The 19,409-nt window shown below is 40.5% G+C and overlaps 1 protein-coding gene across 2 annotated transcripts in view; it reads left to right on the top strand.

The window, feature by feature from the left end:
• Positions 1-19,409, top strand: part of MSH2 (mutS homolog 2) — a 48,653-nt gene that overhangs the window by 3,758 nt on the left and 25,486 nt on the right. For both annotated transcript variants that reach the window (XM_059467808.1, XM_059467809.1), the window contains exons 5-6: positions 867-1,016; positions 3,182-3,315. In XM_059467808.1, the coding sequence (XP_059323791.1) occupies positions 867-1,016; positions 3,182-3,315 (284 nt within the window). The remainder of the gene's footprint in view (positions 1-866; positions 1,017-3,181; positions 3,316-19,409) is intronic.

The following is a 19,409-nucleotide window of genomic DNA, read 5'->3' as shown; positions in this document are numbered from 1 at the left end:
AGGGCTCCTGGAGGAAATGGAAATGGAAAAAACATTCACTTATGGCTTTAAAGGAGAAACTAATAGGTAAGCAAATAGGCTGCAGAAGAGGTGCCTCCTGTTCATAGTCTGTCTAGCCTAAGGACTGAAATACAATACTCTGGTTATTTTGCATGACAGGAAAATTGGTATTTGAAAACAGAGTAATGTTTATGATAATATTTTTGAGTTGTCTTACGGCTTAAGTATATGATTTAGTGCCTGCATGTTTGTTCTCAGCTGCAAACAAGAGGCAATTTGTTGAGATAAACAAGTTTGAAAATGGCCCGCACTGCTGATGCTCACTGCAGGTGTAAGGTTCACAATTATCCTCCCTTAATGTGTCATTTCATAACAGATTAGGGTTGTTTGAAGTGTGTTGCAGCTGAACAAGCCAGTCGTGCTGCTGCCTCTCCTTTGTGCTGGCACTCAGCAGTGCTGTGCAGTGAGTCAGAGCAGATGCTTGTTCTGGCTGAAAACTAACCCTGAAACCATGTCCTGAGATGATCCAGCATATCTCGCTGATCTGTGCAGTATTACTGGTTTGTGTTCTGAGCTGGAAGCATCCTGATAACAGCTTTGGGAAGCTGGCAAAGGTGTGCAACTTCACATTTTGTTGATCAGATTATGCAGATGGCTCGTGTGTTGTTCTTGCACCTGCCTAGAAAGACGTAGAGCGCCCCTGTGGAAATGAAGTCTTGTCAAACAGGATGAGTCTCTCATAGCCCTGCCAGAGTTGGCATGGCTCAGAGTCCTCCCCAGCTGTAATTTTCTAGGAGCATTTATCAAATCCTCTTGGATTCATGGGTGTTTCTAACTAGAATGTGTTTTTTTTAAAACAACTTCAGGTTGCTGTTTCATCTTTGTCAGCTGTTATCAAGTTTTTGGAGTTGCTGTCAGACGAGTCTAATTTTGGACAGTTTCAGCTGACTACCTTTGATCTAAGTCAATATATGGTTCTAGACAATGCAGCTGTTCAAGCCCTCAACCTTTTTCAGGTAAGAAATGCCTGGTTTACAAAATACTTAATTACTTTGCTGCTTGATAATGAGCCAGACTGCCCAATTGCAATTCCCCAGATCCTGTTGAATGGCAACTTCTACATTTTAGCTTTGTTCTCAGTTACTCTCCTGCAGTGTGTGTTTTAAACATTTGGATACTCTTACCACCTTTTTAATTTTTGTTTCTTGTTGGTTTATTTTACATGTAGAAGGGGAGAGAGGATCATCAAGGAGGCCACAATAGTGCTGTTCTTGGGAAAAGAATGCAAACCTCAGTTAGATGGTGTTACTGGAACGTGTAACACATGACAGGAGCAGTGCCAGTGGTGTCAGGAAGGGAGGGCTGGCAGCGAACAGGACAGCACTTGAGAACAGTCTGAAAGCACCATGTCATGTTAACTGTCATGTTTTGATGTCAGTTTTACCTGTTTTACACACATTTTCTACAAATCCAGACAGATTGACAGACTCCTTCATACCTCCTGCCAAGTCTGCTTTTCTGCTTTGCCCATTCCTGCAGTTAGAGGAAAGCATGGACTCAAGGTGGTGTGTTGTATCAGCTTTTGTCCTGTTTCCACATTAGTAAGCCCTGCTTAATAATCTTTGCTTGGACCTAATCTGCTTGCATTTCAGATTTATAGGAAGATATCACAGATTATGGCCCCTGTTTACTTTGGAGGAATTTCTGCAGGTAAACAGCATATATTCAGCATCTGAGCTGGGTTAGCCCCTGAAGAGAGGTGTTCTGAATTTTGTCAATTTTTTTTTTAATTTCCTGCTGCTGTGTGCCTCTCTAGGGAATGAAGCAAAAATTATATTTCTTCTCAAGCATTATGGAGGGTGTTCTAGGAAGTTCTATTTTAGCTACATTCCTTTACAAGTCCTTGCAGGTGTTGCATGTTTTGTGATAGGAGATATGCTGCTGTGTTTTCAGGGGCTTTTGTTAGCCTTGGAACAAAGGTTTTCCCATGCAGCAGGAAGCTGCCTGCATGGTAGGATGTGTATGTGGAGGTTTTTGGACAGAAGTAAAGCAAAGTCAAATTATTTTGTAATTTGAGTTGCTCTGTGAGGTGTGTAGGTAAAAATCTTATGGAGCTGCAGATGCAGTTGGTGGGATGGAATGTAACCCTAAACATTGGATGTGCTGAAGTAGGTAATTTGTGTATGATATATGTATGTGTTCTGTGACACTTTCTTACACTCAGAAGTTTTTAGTATGTCATACTGCCCAGAACACTGAGAATATACCCATACACTTTAGATATCAGATATTCTAGGGGCTGAATGTGTCAGTATTGCTTCTCATGGTATTCATTTCCTCTTCTTGTGACTCCAGATCTACATACAGGAGCATCCAGACCTGCTCCTGGTTGGATGTTTGCCTGCTGTTTTAATTGCAGCTTTTCTCTTGTAGAGGGGGTTGAGATTTTAATTTCAAAGTCAAGAGTTGAAACGAACTTGTTAGTTCAATATTAACCAAAATTTTTGCTTTGTAGCTGTTTGTGCGAAAACCAAATCAAACCACAACAAAAATTCCCAAAAGGCTGTCTGAAGTCCAGCTAATATTAAACCTGAATTATGGGTAACGAACTGTAATTTGAGCAGAGACAAGTTTAGAGGTGTTTATAGCACTGCAGAGATGATGTGGAGAAGCTTGAGAGAATTCAAGTATCTGTTCTTGAGAATTCAAGTTCTTCCCCACTGCCTGATTCTGTTGTGTTGTTCCCCCCTCAGCAACCCCAAAGTTCTAAAACCAAACCCCTTGAACTCAAGTCCTGTTCTTGCTGTTTTTGTGATGGACAGGACCCCTAATTTTTGACTTTAAGAAGAGCAAACTAGCAAATATTGTAGATATATTTCCACTTTTGCTACTCAAAGTGCAAACTGCCTCATGACTAGGTACACTTTTAACTTTGCTGTTCAGTCAGGATTGGCTCCAAAATAGACAAACCTTCTCTTTCCTTCCCATGTTCCAGGGACCAGAGTGTAAGTACTTTAGTGCTGTTTCATTTACCATTTTTGTGGGCATGCTGAGTTTAATGGAAAAAAAACCCATGTTCTGTTCCTAAATAGCTGTGTGTCATTCAGTGGGTGTCAGTAAACTTCAGTAACTATTTTTTTTTTCTTTTGTTCCTTTATTTTTTTTCTTTCATTTCTTCCAGAGTTCTGTGGAAAATGCAAATTCTGCCCAGTCTCTAGCTGGATTACTGAATAAATGCAGAACCCCTCAAGGACAAAGACTGGTTAATCAGTGGATCAAACAACCACTTATGGACAAGACCAGAATTGAAGAAAGGTAACAATATTATGTGTTTAATAGACTTAAACACTTTAGTAACTATTTTATATAAGGCCCTTTCTTTTAAAACACAGAGTGCCACAACCTAGAAACAGTAGTGTTTGGAGTCTTTTGTGTGCTACCCTGTAATGCATTGCACTTAGAGCTGAATATATTTTTCTTTGAGATGCAAATTGACAGGTTACTGTTAAATTAAATGCTTTCTACAATTATACATTTTAAAGAGGAGGTGCAATATGTTTAGATGATCTGAATGATGCTGTGCTACAGGCTAAGGCAGTGCAGCAGCCACTTACTGACTTTGTTCATATGCAAATGCTCAGTCTGTATAATAATATTTTGATGTCACTTCAAGTTTACCAGTTAAAAAAAAAAATCAACAAAACACTCAAAGAATTAAGCAGTTGTGACATGCTCCTGTTCCCAGAAGAAAGCTATTTTTGGTTACAGTGGGTCACTCTAATCATGCCTAGATACTGTGGGGGCTTTTTCTTTCCTGCCCTTTGATCTTGACCTCTGTCACAGTGTGGCTGCCCTGCCAGTAGATAACAGTATCAGTTGATAAGAAGCCTTAGAGAATCTGGTAAATCTCTGCTGAGAATGCACAGATGATTCTCCACCCTTCTCAGAGAGGAAAACTGCAAAGGCTGTGTTCCTGCTGTGTGTGTTTGTCTTGAGGATGTTCACCACACAAATACAAGTTACATTTTTTAAACTACTTCTATATATACTGTCTTTTAATGATCTAAACCCAAATTTCATGCAGCTCTAGCAATCAGCACTACAAAATGTGTATTAAAGTGTATCTTGAAAAAGTAGAAGAGGCTGAAAAGTTGAGTTTAACTTTGATAGATTCTCTAAGGCTCATATTTCAGATAGGGCATTGCAGATGTATCTGTATATGCTCTTGGGCACAGATCCCTGCTACCAAAAAAAGAAATCTTGGCTTGGATGTGCTGATATTTAAATAAGTTATGCAAAGAGTAGTTGTTTAAGTCCAGCTGGCACTAAGCACAGAGCTACCTGCTCACCTCCCTGGTGGAATGGGGAGGAGAGGCAAAACACAGCACTGCACTGGCTACTGAGAAAAAATAAACTCTGTGCCAGCCAAAATCAGGATGATAGTTTTCTCTCTAGATTTCTGGAGACTGAATTATTCTGCTTCTTTTCAACAAGTTTTTCTACTCTACCTTTCCTCATCATTTACAGAATGGTGTGTAGTAAGTAACTTGATCAGAGCCCACTTAGAAATGTTGTTAATGTGACACTGAAATATTTGTTCCCGGGTTTGTTGAATGCTGTATCTTACTTCTTCATGTGTTACAAAAGCTTTCATTGTTGGTTCTTGACTAAGTATCCAAGATCATCTTTGGCTGTCAGATGATCTGACAGCTTCATATCTGAACCAAATTTAATTTTATGATTTTGTTGGTTTTAAAATTTTGAAGGTTAGAACTCCCGTCTTGTAACTTTCTTATGTCAAAGTAAACATTAGAAATTTAACTTTTGTGTGACATGTTTGCTTATTACTGTACATCAGAAATCTTCCAGGTTTGGAAGAGACAGTATTTTCTTTATAAAACTGGGGTCGAGTTGTAGGCAGAAAATGTAACTTGACCTGTTTTGTAGAGTTACTGTCACCTCTGGGCTTTGTGTTGCTATTCTCTGTGGCTGATGTTGGCTGCATGTAGGAAGAGGTGTATTTAAAGGAGGAGGGGAGTAATTAAATAAAGTTAAGCTCTTAGTGAAGCTGTAAAGGTCATTATATTCAAGTGCTATGAATTTGAGAGAAGTCCACTGATAACCTCCTGTATCTTGCCCAGCTGCAGAGACCTTGGAGCTGCAATTTGTTAAAAGTGCTTTGCTTTAACCTCTGCTAATGGGCACTGAAATGCCATAGAGACCCTTTTCACTTCATTCTGCTGCATTCTGTCTGAATGCATTTTGCTTTCAAGTACTACCTGGATGAGCTCAATTCTCTGAGATAAAAGCAATGTAATTTACTTGTAAGCTTCATCCTCCCAAACTTTATGCTTTTCAGAGGATGTAGGACTGTTCTTTTTTTAATCCCAAGGAACAAGTATGATGAGAGAAGCTGTTAGTGAGATGTACTGACAGATTTAAATATCTTTTAAAAGATAAGATGCGGTTGCCAAGTTGTTTTCTGAAGACTTCACAGTATATTGTGGTTGTTTTAAGGATTTAAAACCACAGTTTAGAGCATAAGGTGCCTTGAGAAGGAAATACCTGGACTGTTGTTCCTTTACATCTCCTTTGTCATCAAGGGGAGCTCCTGATTGTTTCTCAGCTTGGAGTGTGCCATGTTGAAGGACCCCATTTAACACTAACCAGAGCAAAAGTCCTCAAACCATGCAGAACTTTCCAAGCTGGACGGATGTTCAGTGGCTGTTTTGAAGGAAGCCTCCTGTTTTGCTTATACAGGAGGTGTTAGACTTAACTGTTGTCCCAGTAGCGTAAAATTGGTGTCTGAAAGTTTTACTTTTTCTTTTTTCCCCCCCCAAAGTTAGATTGTTGTAACCCTCTGCTAAGGCCTGCAGGTGGTGCAAGTCATCTTTTGGAGATAAAGGAATGCACTTGTTTCAGTAATCTGCAGCGTGCTGTTAACCTGCATGGAAAAATGGAGCACAGACTTGAATCAGCAGTCCATGTGGACTATTGATACAGTAACAGCACAAATTAAAGTACATGGTGCACATGCTTCAGATGAAATTATATTTACTGACAGGAGCAGCTCCTGATGAGAACTGAGGAAACAGAGGCTCCTGGTAGCTGCCTGTCTTGTAAGACTTGGGGTTCTGCCAGTATCCAGCTGGTTTTCCTTGATTAAAAAAATAATTATCAGTCATAAGTATACACAATGCAGCCCTACCTCTCCTGTGTGGTGTGTTCAGAAGGCAAGTACATGAGGTTCTTGCTCCTCATCTCACAGTCAGCATATTTGAAATTAAAATGTAGTCGCAGAGGCAGCATGTGCAAATACAAGTATTAATTGCATAACCAAATTGACTGCAATACAGCTTCAGTATGTCATGTTTATTCTCCAGGTACTGGAAAGTCTGAGCAATGTGGCACAGTGTAAAATAGAGCTTGTTCTGTTATGTCCTGAGAAGAGAGTTCATGCTGAATATATTTAACTTTTTTTTCTGTGTTTGGGATAAACTCTATCTGACATTTATACACCCCATAAATAAAAGATTCCAGCTCACCTTTTTAATGCTTTATGTATACTGTGGTTGAACCTCTTATGTGCCTGTGTCCCATGGAGAAGGTGCAGGGGTCTCAGAGGAGCTGAAGGCTGTACTCAAACATCACTTGCTCTGAGCCAAGCCTATTTTGAGCTTTCCTCCTGTGTTTCTAAATATCATGCTGCATGGAGGCCACAGTGTAGAAACAAACCCTGTCTCTGGCAGAGTCAGCAAGTAATGCATTTCGGAAGCTCGAGGTGAATAAATGGCTGGAAAGGTAAAACTTCCAAATTTGTAGAACATTTTCATGCATCGTGATTATTTAAGTAGCAATTTGTTTAAAAAATAAAGAAAACCCAACCATAGCTTGTTGCTTGAGACAAGAAGAAACATAATCCAAGGCCCTGGCACTCTTGGAGCACATTGGGTGAGGTATGGGGCTGGTCAGACTCTGGAACGTGTGCTCAGAGGGGTGAGGGCATCTCTGTTGTTGCTCAGTGTTTGGCTGAAATTAGCCTTGTTTTGAGCAAGGGCTGTAACCAGAGGCCTGCAGTTCCAGTGGGGGCTGTTCTGCTGTTAAGGTTTCACTGCTGTTGTGTTCTTTTCTAACCTGCAGCTGTCCCTGCAAAGCTTTGTTGCTTTTGTTGTTCTGGTTGGGAGCTCTGCAGAGACCTCCAGTGCTTGTCAGGACCTCTCCAGAGGCACAGAGTGAGCCCAGCTGCATTAGCAGTGTGTGCTGGCTGTGTCCTCACTGAGGGAGGGGAAGATGTGACCGCCTTGGAGGTTTGTGACCGTGTTCACAGGGGTCTCAGGTTGAGGGAAGGGATGAGAATGTTGACTCCATGTTCAGAAGGCTTGATTTATTATTTTATGATATATATTACATTAAAACTATACTAAAAGAATAGAAGAAAAGTTTCATCTCAGAAGGCTAGCTAAGCTAAGAATAGAAAGGAATGAATAACAAAGGTTTGTGTCTTGGACAGAGAGTCTGAGCCAGCTGGGCTGTGATTGGCCATTAATTACAAACATCCAACATGGGCCAGTCACAGATGCACCTGTTGCATTCCACAGCAGCAGATAATCAATGTTTACATTTTGTTTCTGAGGCCTCTCAGCTTCCCAGGAGGAAAAATCCTAAGGAAAGGATTTTCATGTAAAGATGTCTGCGAGAGAGGTTTGTCTAAATTACCTCTTCAAAATGCATTTTAGGCTCTGGGAGTTCTCCCAATGCCTCTAGGGGAGCTTCTGAAATACAGATTGGATCTGAGCAGATTTGAAGACAGAAATGTGATTTCTTATTGTCATGGAGATCATGGTGCAATAAATATTTCCCATGAAAGAAGTTGTCACTCCAGTGACATGAAAATGGTGTTGGCTTCCAGTAAGCCTTGAAAAATGTCACCTTTGTCATTCCGAAAGTTACCATCACCAAGTTCCCTAGAGAAATGTTTGGAGCTTGAAGCTCTCAGTGCTTCTTCTTTAACCCTCTTCACCTGTGTTTACTGTTTTCAAAACTACTAATTTACCTCTGTTTTCATTTGGGTTTGCTTGTAAAACTGAGTTTGCCATTGAGTGCTGCCTAGAGGCATTAAACTGGAGCTCTTCTAGTCAAGCACACATCACACAGGCGTGACTCCAGGAAGGAATTGCAATCAAAATCCCAGGCTCTCAAAACCTACCCAAAGGCTTAGATTGTTGTGTTGCAAAAAGACTTATATTTAGTTTTTTTGTCTGAGGAGCTGAAAATAAGACTCCTTTCATGGCACCTTCAGGTGTGGGAAAGACATTGTTGGTGTTTGTATCCTGCTTGTTTGTATTCTGTTATCCAGATCGTTTGTCTGCTGGATCAGGGATCAGCAATCAGTGTTACAAATCTGTAAATTATAGGTGGCATTGAGTGGTGCAGCACTGGAGCAGGTACTCATAGTATCTCCTCATTGATACTTCCAGCTCACCCACTTCCTCCTGACAAGTCCTCACTTGGTGCAAAATAAATAGAAGGATTAAGCTTTTAGTCATTTCTTTTGTGTCTGAGTTTTGAGGCTGAACAGAAATGAAAATTAAACTAAAATTTGATTGAAATGTCAGATTGGTTTTCAGACTTGTAAGACACGATGAAACTGCTATTTATTTAGGGAAATGTGAATCTGTAGCTGCCATACTGTTCTTTGGCTCTCATCCTGCCAAAATGAGGTGAAAGGCACTTACTGCCATAGTTAAATTGTGCTTAGAATCTGTTTGAGTATTCATTCCATTAAGTTTCCATTATGCATATAAACTTAATATGCACAGGTGCAAAGCTCTCAGGTTTGTAACAGTGTCCTTGGTAGTCACTGTTTTGAACACTGGATACAGGAATATGGTTTGTTTTCTGTGACAGAACAGTGACCACATTATTGCTTCTGCTTTGCTTAATTTATGTCCAAGACCATTAGAAAGGTGGCATGTTAGGACACTGCAATGGAAGCTCTTGGCAAGAAATTTTTGTCTTGGCTTGTAATTTAATTTTCATTTATCATGTGTGAGGATTATAAGAGTCTTTAATGGTTTTGTTGACATACAGCTTTGAGTTTCTTCAGTACAGAATGAATGCAAATGAAGAAATATTTGTTTTTCGACAGCTAAGAAATAGAACTTGTTCAGTTTGCTCTGAGTTTGCACAAGCTTAAAGAAATGCACAAGTTAGCACTTTAAAAGGGTATTAAGGTTGATGGAGTAGTGTAATAAATGTAACCTCTTAATTTTAATAATGTATGGAAACTTGTAAGGAATAAAGCACAAAAAAATAATAATGAAAATACCTTTTCCTCAGCTGACTCTATTCTTTGAAGACCATGCAGTAATACGCTTTTATAACTGGATCCCAAAATGCCATATTTAATTAAAAAGCAAGACTGGCAGAAAACCTCCATGGTTTAAGGCATTAAGCTGGGACACAGCCTCTGCTGCTTTCCATCTAGGGTGGCTCTGGCAGGTTTTGGGCGGAGCAGTTTCACTCTGTGGGTTTAATGAAGGTGCTCATGACTGCATTTGGTGAGTCCTTGCTCCATCCTCTTCATTGTCCTGTGTTACCATATAAGAAATGGAGGTTCATTAGGAGTTCTTAAAAGATGGGCAGTTGTTCTGTCTGGAAGCCTAAATACTGTGTTGCTCTTGTCTTTATTCAAATTAGCATCTTTTTGCCTTCATGGCCTTGACACTTGCTCACGCTCTCTGCTGTATGTGGAGTTTCTTGGGTCTTCAGGATTTAGTGTGAAAGTTCTTCATTTGTTTTTGACTCTTGTGCACCATGCAGCAGCCTGTGGCCCTGAGTTGTTTCATGGATGGCTCACACTTGAAATCACTTTAAATCAAAAGGTTCAGTCATCCTTCACTAACTGTGGACTGCCACCTGCTCCCTTGTAATTGGCACTGGTGTTCCTGTAGCTGACTCCTTCATCTTGTGATGGGGAGTTTATCATGCTTAAACAACCAAAGGTGTCATGTTGGATAGCAGATAATCCAGAAAAACTCAGCAGTTGCCAAAAGGGGCACTCCATGCCTCCTACTTATATTTTTTTTTTTCTCTCAGCTAAAAATCAGTTTGATTTGGCTTGTTCACCTGATGAAAACTAGTCCATGACAAAGTGAGGAAAGTTGTCATCCAGAATTAATCCTTTTGCTGCTCTGCAGCTGGTCCATGAGCTGCTCATGAAAATCCTAAGTGCAGGTCAGCAAGTACCAAAAGCCAGGATTTGTTCAGATTTAATGATCTGACTTGAGTTTGCTTTGTGCTGGCACTTTGACTTTTCCAGAGATTATGCCAGTTGATTTATGCTGTGAGTTATTTTGCCAAACTTGCTGCAGGAGGATAGAATGGATATTTGCTTATCCTTAGATTGGAATAGTGAGTCTGTGAAATGGAGCTGTGCACTACCATTGCTCAATAAACCTGCTGCTTTCCTGACTAATTAGCTGTGAAGATGCTGTTAGAATATTTTTAGCTCCTACAGAAAACAGACAATGAAAATTTTATGAAAAAGACTATATGTGTGAAAATAAGCATTGGGAAGACAAAATATACATCTCTTACAAAGATTTCAGGAGATATTTCTTGCTTTATGAGCTATCCTCATATCACTTTTGTCTTGAGGGTAAGAGACTGTTTAGTCCAGCAAGGTTGCAATGGGGTTTGAGGTAGGAGAGGATTTGCTGTATTGAATATTCAAAATTCAACTTTGGTGATAGATCCCCTTTGTTTTCTTCTATAAACATGCATGTTTAAACGTTGGGAAGACTTGTTTATCATTCTGTGAAGTAGTAATTTACTATAATGTGAGAATTTCCCCTTTTTATGCCAGTTCCTCTTCTGATGAGCTGTTTAATTCTTTTGGGTAATAATTTTGTTATTCCTTAGCTGTGAAAGAGGAGAGGAGGGGAGGGGAATCAAATCTTTTTTGATTTGTGCTGTTACATAAAACTAGTTTGAGTGGCAGTTCTTGGTAATAATTAAAAAGCGCTTTGTTCTTATTTGGCAAATCCAGCTTTTGGGAAGAGAAAGTAATGGTTTATTTTCCTTGTCTATCAGTTTGATAGGGACTGGTACTGTGTGTAACGCACCCAGGCTGAGGAGTGGGAAATAAGAGACACCTGGTTCTGGTTTGAGGTGTGACTGGGGTAATTTGGATGAACAGGTGTTTGAAAGTTTCTTCAGACTAGACAGGAACAACACTCCTTGTTTTAAATGCTCTGATACTTTCAGGACTCAAGTTTTGAGCCAGGGCTGATCTGCCATGGGAATGTGGACTAGTCCCAGCCATGAGATGGTGACAGGGAGATGTCCCTGTGTCCCTGCTGCAGGGCATGGGGGACCTTCAGTCTCACCTGGAGGGAAGCAGTGACAGCCATGGCAAGCTCTGGTCACCTGCTGCCTGCAGAAATGCTCCTGCAGGTCCCCTCTGCACTCTGAAACACAGCTCACAGCTCTGCAGCTCCTGGCCATGGGCAGGGGGCTGGTTAATGGGCACTGCTGCCAGCCTTGCCTTGGGAATGAAGGAAAGATTCCTCTTCTTCCTCTAATTCCTCTACTTCTTCTTCATCTTCTTCATCTTCATCATCTTCTCCTCTTTCTTTCTTCTCCTCTTTCTTTTCCTCTTTCTTCTCCTCTTTCTCCTCCTTCTCTCCTCCTTCTCTCCTCCTTCTCTTCCTCTTCCTCCTTTCTTCCTCTCACCTTCTTCTTCTTTCTCCTTTCTTCTTCTTCTGTCTTCTCCTCGTAGGGAATTTCTGTGCCTGCCTCCCAGTCCTGCACTTGCTCCTCAGTTCTGGCTGGAGCTCTGCTGCTGTGGTGCTGCTTAATTTCATGTTCATTAGCATGATGCCAGGCACTCACTTCCCTGAGGCTCTAAAAATATTGCTGCAGTCTGCTTCAGGAGCAAAGTCTTAATTGCATCAAGTGGTACTTTGCTGATGAGAATTAAGACCAAGAATTTTATTTTTCTGCTGAAGAATTGTTTTCTTCTTTACTTTGCTTGATCTGCTGAGGTTGGAAAGTTCATAAGGACTTGTGCAAAGATAGTGAATTATTGGTAACATCAGACTTGAATAAGTATCTTGTGGGGAAAAAACTACAGTGCTATTTTAACTGCTTTTCCTGATAACCTCTCTTATTTTTTATTCTGATCTTATTATCTTGCCTCATAGTCAAAACATGCAGTTTTCAATGCTTGATTTCTGTAAAAAATTTTCATGGTTGATTTTTATAAAAAATTTGTGCCTGGTACCCCTGATAGAATCCCAGGGCTTTAATTTGCTCTCTAGCCTTTGGCATAATACTCAAATAGTGTACTCAGAAATTCATGTAGGGTGGTAAAGAGTCTGTTGCTTCCCTGATCCATATTAATTTTATGTTATATAAATATAACTGATATAGAGGAGTGTGAACTCTGTTTGTTTGGAACACTGCATTTATTTGAATTAGAAAATTTTTCTGTAAATGGACTGTCCTGAAGTTAGAAATATCCATTATTGTTATCATGGTAGGATGGCTTAGGGACTAATTAGGGATACTAGAAAAGGCATGAGACTGATGTTTGACTGTGGCTTTCTCTTACATTGTTGAATATTACAGGTTTAACAGCAGGGAGCCTGATCTGTGTAGCTGCTTAGTAGCACTCTGTGTACCCAGAGCTCTGGAAAGTGTGTGCAGTTTGATTTCTGTGGCTCTCCTAGGCTCTAAAGCTGCTCTTCAAACCTTGCAGTCCGTATTACAAGGGATTAGACTTCAGCAGGGCTGTGAAAAACAGGATATTCGTGGACTTTCCAAGTTACATTTAAGATTAAAGGACAATAGGAGTGGGTTCAGAGGAGCTGCACTGTCACAATGGAGTGAAAGGCAGTTGTTAGTGCTAAATGCTTTCTGAGGGCTTCAGATCCATGCCTGCAGGTAGATCCTTGGTTTAGTTCATTTAAAACCTCATGGGGAGAGTATGGAGGTAGGAGAGCAGTGGGTAGCAGCCCTACCTCACACTTCTCCTGGTGGCAGTGCTGCTTTCTGCCACCTTGGAAGTGCTGCTGGGACTCGGGCTTGGGGGCATCATTTCCCAGCCACTCCAGGCCAACATCAGGGCACAGCTGGGCATGTCCACAGCTGGCAGGGCCACCCCAGGGTGGGGTGCTTCAGGGCAGCCAGAGGTGAAGAGCAAACCCAGCCACAGCAAATGAAGATGTCTGTTTGTGTCTTGGTTCAGAAAGTCAGGAGTCTGCTAAGGAAGGCAGGAGCCTCCCCTGAAATGGAGAATGTAAAACCCTCCCCACCCCTCCGAATTGCTATAAATTTTAAATTAGGGGCTCTCAGGCAAAAAATATGGGAGCAGGAAATAACAGCTCTTTATAGGGAAGAAAAATAAAAGGGTAAAATAAGCAATGCAGTACACTAGAACAGCACTGACAGGGTCAGAATCCACCCTGACACCCTGTGGGTCAGGCTGTTGGTAGCAGTCCAGTTGGGATTGTGGCTGCAGTCCCCCTGGAGTGTCAGGTGTGGTTCTGCTGGAGCAAGGGGGATCTGTAGAGAAGAATGTAGTCTTCCTCTGAAGATCCAGTGGAAGGAGAGGCAGCTGCTGTTCCTCTGGGGAATCCAATGGAGAAGCTGTGTGGTATTTCCAGAATCTCCAGATTATATCTGGGTAGCAATGCTTGGCTCCTCCCTCTGGGTGGAGCATCTCCCAATGGGATGCTGTAGTTCTTATCAGCCATGAAGTGACATTCAATAGCTGTTATCAGCAGATGTCCCCTCCGGAGGGAGGAATGACTGTGAGCACTCAGAGAGAGAGAGATAAAGCAAACTGCCTACTTGACAAAATATAATCTGCCATACAGATGGTAATAGAGTAAGTCTTGCCTTGCAATCTGGAACAGTTTGAGGAGGGGCTGCAGCTGTGAGCATCCCCCTCAGTGGCAAGCTGAGGTGGCCACGGGTGCCTCTCCCAGGTTTTGTTCCTCTCCCAGGCTTTGTTCCTCCACACTTTGTGGCTGGGCTGTGAACAGAGCAGGACAGCTCCAGCTGCACCCCTGAGCCAGCTCCTCTTTGGTCTCTCTGCCTTCTTTGTTTCAGCAGAGGGCAAGTTTTGGTACTCTGTTTGGGTCTAGAACTGTGAATGGTTGCAAAAGCTTTTAAGGAGCTACAGAGGTGATCAGAGTCCAAGGAATGCTGTCACCTTCCTGGGGTGACAGCATTGTCTCTCTAAGAACACAGGCATCACAGGTCAGCTCTGAAAAATGCATTCCCTTGGGGCTCTTTGTTCCTGGTTTGCTGTGTCTGTTCATCTACTGTATGATACAATATCTTCCTATTTGTTAAAAGCCTGCAATTCCACATCCCTCACATAAAACTGTAATGCACTTCAAATTCTGGATTGAGGAGGAATATACACTGTTCTACTTCTTCACTGTCATCTTCAAAGTTGTCTTTTGTAAGCAGTTATCTTTTAGTGTAGCTTTTTGGGGGTGCTTAGGTCGTGACAGTGGTTTTCAGGGAGGGAAGCTGTGAAGTAATTTAATAATACAGTAACATTCAGAAACAAAACCAACTTTATGCTCATGTGGCAGGAGCAAACAGTGACAAGGTTTGGGCAGGGGTGGGTGGGAAAGGTTTTGAGCCATTTAACATGGAGGGGAGTCCCTGTGAAGGTGCAGGCTGCTCTTTTTTTGGCAGACAGCAGGGAGAAGTCTTCAATACCTGAGCACAAGCCTCCCACCTGGGTATCTTGGCATTGCCTGGGTTGTTTCTGAATTTATAGACCCTTGTGTGTCTATATTTGGGAGGGCTGGAGGAGAGCTTGCTCTGCTGAACAGGTTGTGATACTCAGACACAAGATTTTGGATCCTGAATGATATTGGATGGCCAAATTGCTACAAATTCATTAAAACAGCAGTAAGATTCTGACCCCTTGCTTGGGATATTCTGTCTCATATGTAAGAAGTGCTGGAGAGGTGTGTGTACAACCCATCCAGAAAGCAACATTCTGAGTTCCTAGGGAATCAAAAACCTGGATTCAGATCTAGTGTCTTCAAAGGAACTGGAGCCTGTTGTGAGCCCCTTCCAAGGCTATTCCTGTGGCTTGGGTGAATGTTGCCATCAGCTGGAGCTGCCAGAAACCAGAGCAACTTCTGGCTGTGCAAAGGCTCCAGTATGAGCTGAGTGGGGACTGAGATCAGTGATCCTAAGCCTATGATGTATAACTAAAATAAAATGGCTTTTGATGCTATTAGTCTCTCTAAAGCTGCTGGTTCTTTATTCCTCAGGATTTGTGTTACATTTATTTCTAATTGTTTGCAAAGACTGCTCTAGTTTCATAAAAAAAAGTCTTTTATGCATAACCAAGCACTTCCAAAAGCATGCGTGGGTTGCTTAGCTATTTTGCATTGTTATTTCTTTGTGCTTGTCTGAAAAATTTTGGATGTTATTTTTATAAATGCATGCAACAGCTCTGATTGTCTGAGGCAAAATGACCTGGGATGGTCAGTGTGATTTTTATGCTACTGTGTGCTGAATTACTAAAGTAATTTTTAGTTATCAGGGTTCGGATTTCTGATTTAGGCTCTCATGTGCCAATCTTAGGTGTCTGCTTTAATGCTTCAAGGGCTGTAAAGCATACTGAAGTTCTTTGGCATGGAAAGAGATTTGTAAATTTAAGGCCTCTACTGCTTACCTGAGGCAGCAAATTGGATTATGGCTGATTTTTGGGAGAGAAATGATTGTTTAGGGAATGACTTGGTCGCCAGGAAAAGTTTTTAAAGGGAGCTTAGGAGACAGTGCCTTGCTTATTTCTGGTTGGAAAAAAAAAATCCTGGTTTGAAAAAAAGAATTTGAAGTATTTATCTACTACAGCAACTTTCTGTAGACTGGGCTTCCTGCAGGGTGTTAAAATACTGTGTGCCTTGTGTGAAAAAGAAAACCCAATAGAGCAGGTAAGGTGGTGGGTAGCATTTCACATGTCTAGGTTAAGCATGTCCAAGGAGGATTTGCTTTGGCTGCATTGGTTTAAGAAGAGATCTGAGTTTGAGAGAAACCTGAGGGAAACAAAATAATGGTATGTGAGGTGTTTTTCCACTTTCCTTTGTATGAGGAGAATATGAAATTAAAATATAAAATTAAACTGATACAGCTGTGCATATTCTGAAAATCATGGTGAGATGAAAGTCTCAGTATATTTTGAAGCAGTCCTTAATATGCTGCTTTTGTAAGTGGTATTTCTTGATTAAAATTCTGCATAATCAAGTAGAACAGTTGGACAGGAAGGTTGGTCTTAATCTACAGTCAAAAAAATTCATTTGCAGGCAGAGAATTTATGCTCTTCAGAGGACTCAGCTGTTAGATAGTCAGGGGAGTTACAAACTTTAAAGTCTTCTTAAAAGTAAGTCAGCTTCTCCTGTAAGAGAGGGCATTCCTAGTTTATTTCAGTATTAACACTTTAACCCCATTTGTTATGTGGAATTCTTAGTACAGTTTTTTTTTCTGAAAACATCTATGAGTAGTTGGGATTTAGAGTCACTACCCTGAAGTAATAACTAAATATTTATTACTCATTATTAAATATGTATTAGTGGGTTACATATGGATCTCAGTTTCGTGAAATGATAGAAAAAAACCTCAGAGTACTTTTTTGAAGCAGAAGTGCTTGAGGGAAATGTTTTCTTTCCTGCATGGACAGAGAGGTGCAGAGCTGTCCAGGGTTTTGCAGGATGTTGGTGGAGGAGAGAATAAAATTCTAGGTGCTTTATAACTAATCTTATTGCACACTGGTTTGTTGGGGTTTTGTTTGTTTTTGTTTGTTTTGTTTTGGTTTGGTTTTTTTGTTTTTCTTTTGGAGTTTCTTCTTCTTTTTCTTCTTTTTCTGCTTTTTCTTCTTCTTGTTCTTTTTCTTCTTGTTCTTCTTGTTGTTTTTCTTGTTGTTGTTCTTGTTGTTTTTTGGGGTTTTTTTGCTGCTGGGCAATCCTGCTCAGGCATTATAAATACTCTATTCCTTTATAAATACTCTATTCCTTCTATCTGTGATCTTTTATTTTAGTCTGTTTAGTTATTATTTCTACACAGAGAATTCTTTTCTTTCTTCATAAAAATCTGTATACAAATCTGGCATGGTTAATGCCTTTTTTTTTTTTTTTTCTATTTTCCTATTTTCTTAAACTATTTTTTCTACTAACTGAAACTTTGATATTCTGTGTAGAAATCTAGAAATAGAATTAAACCCTCCTGACATCATCTGTGTTGAGGCACCTTAAAATGGTGGTGGAAAGTGCTGCACAGGTGTATCCAGGGAGGCAGAAATCTCTTTTGATGTCAGATGTGATGCAGACATCGGTGGAATGGAAGCAGCCTGTCGAGGCTCAGGCAAGTGTGTGACATACATTAGATTGGAAAAACCCCAGATTTTTGTTGTCTTTTTCTGTGTGTGTCTGTGGTACATTGGCCTTCTGTCAGAAGCTGGTTCAAGAGATGCTTATTAAGAGTAAAACTGAGGGAAAGGTGGAATGTTTTGAGTTGGAATATCCAGCAGAAACGTGGACATGAGTGAGGTTTTTTCCTCTCTCTGTCTCCCAGGGCCCGCTAACCCTAATGACACTTGTGAGGGCACAGAATTCAAAGCTGGTAAACAGCCGTGGTTGTGCTTAGCAGGGATAAAAGGTGGTTACTGTTTCTAAATTAAAGAAAAGCACTTGTGCTGATTTTCTGTTACATTTGCTGCAGTCTTGTTCTCTAGTTTTGCAGATTTAAATAACCGTCTTGAAACAGATTTCCTTGATGTTCTAGCGTGGTTTCACTACTTATAATTGTTTTTGTTATCTTGACTGTGCTGCCTTAGATTTAGGGTGGAAAGATTTGCCCTATTGTCCTTTCCTTTTGGCTGTGTGGCAGAAATGAATTATTTAGTGTTGTCAGCTGTTCTTTGGTTACACTTTCTTGGATTTTAAAAATTTGTTTCTTTTTGTATTTCCTTTTTTTTTTTCTCCCCTTAGTTGAACTTTATATTAAAAACAATCTGTCATTTGATTTCATTATTACTTGTGATCATTATTCATGACTTATAGTTGCATTACCTTTCCATTCAGCAGCCTTGTATGCATTCCTACCAACAGAAAATTGTTATGCAAAATGTGGCATGAGCACAAACCTGTCAGATGTATCTTTGTGGTTGGCAAATGTAGCGGGGGGAGATAGAACAGTACCAGGAAGGTCATGAAATGTTAGTCTAATTATCATGGTTTTGGCAGAGGAAAATTGTTCATGCTGATCTGAGAACTCTGAACTTGTCATTGTGGACAAAAGAGGAGGGGAAAGAAATAAATTAGAGCTTTCAAAATGCCTTTGGCAGGTCTTATCCAAGAGGCTGTTGAAAAAGGTGAGGGAGTCGTGGGATGAAAGTGAAGGGTTTGTTTGTGCAAAAGGCACAAATGGGGAAAACCCCCTAGATCCTGGTAAAGATGAGCTCAAGACTGAGCTCATGGGATGTTCTAGAATGACTTACAGCAGCTCTGCAGAATTTAGTAAGTCTTCAGAAGTGATTCTGTGCATGTATCTGTATGCTAGCATTACTGATTTTCTAAGGACCTCTTGGAAGAAATTGAAGTTGTCTGACTTTAAACATGAGCCATGAGAGCACAAGATAGCATCTCATGTTGATGGTGAACTTTAATTTTGCAGATTCTTGCATGTGTGAAGTTGGTCATCAAAATAAGAAAAAGAAGTAGTTTTTATACTTGAAATTTCAAGGTTGAAATCATGGGGTAGTCAGTAATTTAGGCAGGTGGGATAAACCCAGAAAACTCTTGTTTCCTGCTACAGGCAGGAACAATATTTCTCTGGATTAAAATTCACTTTGATAATGGATAAAATTCCAAGTGTGTCTTCCTGGTGCTTTTTTAAAATCAAGACATATTGGGATTTTTTTAAAGTGAAGTAAGGTGGTTTTAAACCAGAAATTCATGCCATTTTCCTCATAGTAAAACTTGAAGGTATCTGCAACTAGTTCCTCTTTATGGGTTGATGGTGTGGTGATATTTTGATAATGGAGAAATAATAAATAAGTTTACAGATATTGCATAATAGCTGGGAAGTGAGAGGACATAACATCAGTGCAGTACAAGCTCTTGTGTGTTTGCCATGACTGTAACTGCTGAAGACCAGGGAAGGTAACAGCAGGAATACATGGGTGTGCTAAATGGAGAAGTTTATAATAAATCCTGCTTTGTTTTTGCCAAATTTCCAGATTAGAGGACTAAAAATGGCCAAGCTGCTTGGTTCCTGTGGGGAGGTTCATGTTGGCAAGTTGGTTCCTTCTCTAATCCCTTGGGGGGAAGGAGCACATCTGGTTAGTGGGCTCATTTTTAGGCTGTTGTGTCAGG

This window comes from Ammospiza nelsoni, chromosome 3 (genome assembly GCF_027579445.1).
Source record: "Ammospiza nelsoni isolate bAmmNel1 chromosome 3, bAmmNel1.pri, whole genome shotgun sequence".
In the NCBI taxonomy this organism is placed as follows: Eukaryota; Metazoa; Chordata; class Aves; order Passeriformes; family Passerellidae; genus Ammospiza; species Ammospiza nelsoni.
This window is presented reverse-complemented; position numbering and strand designations above follow the sequence as displayed.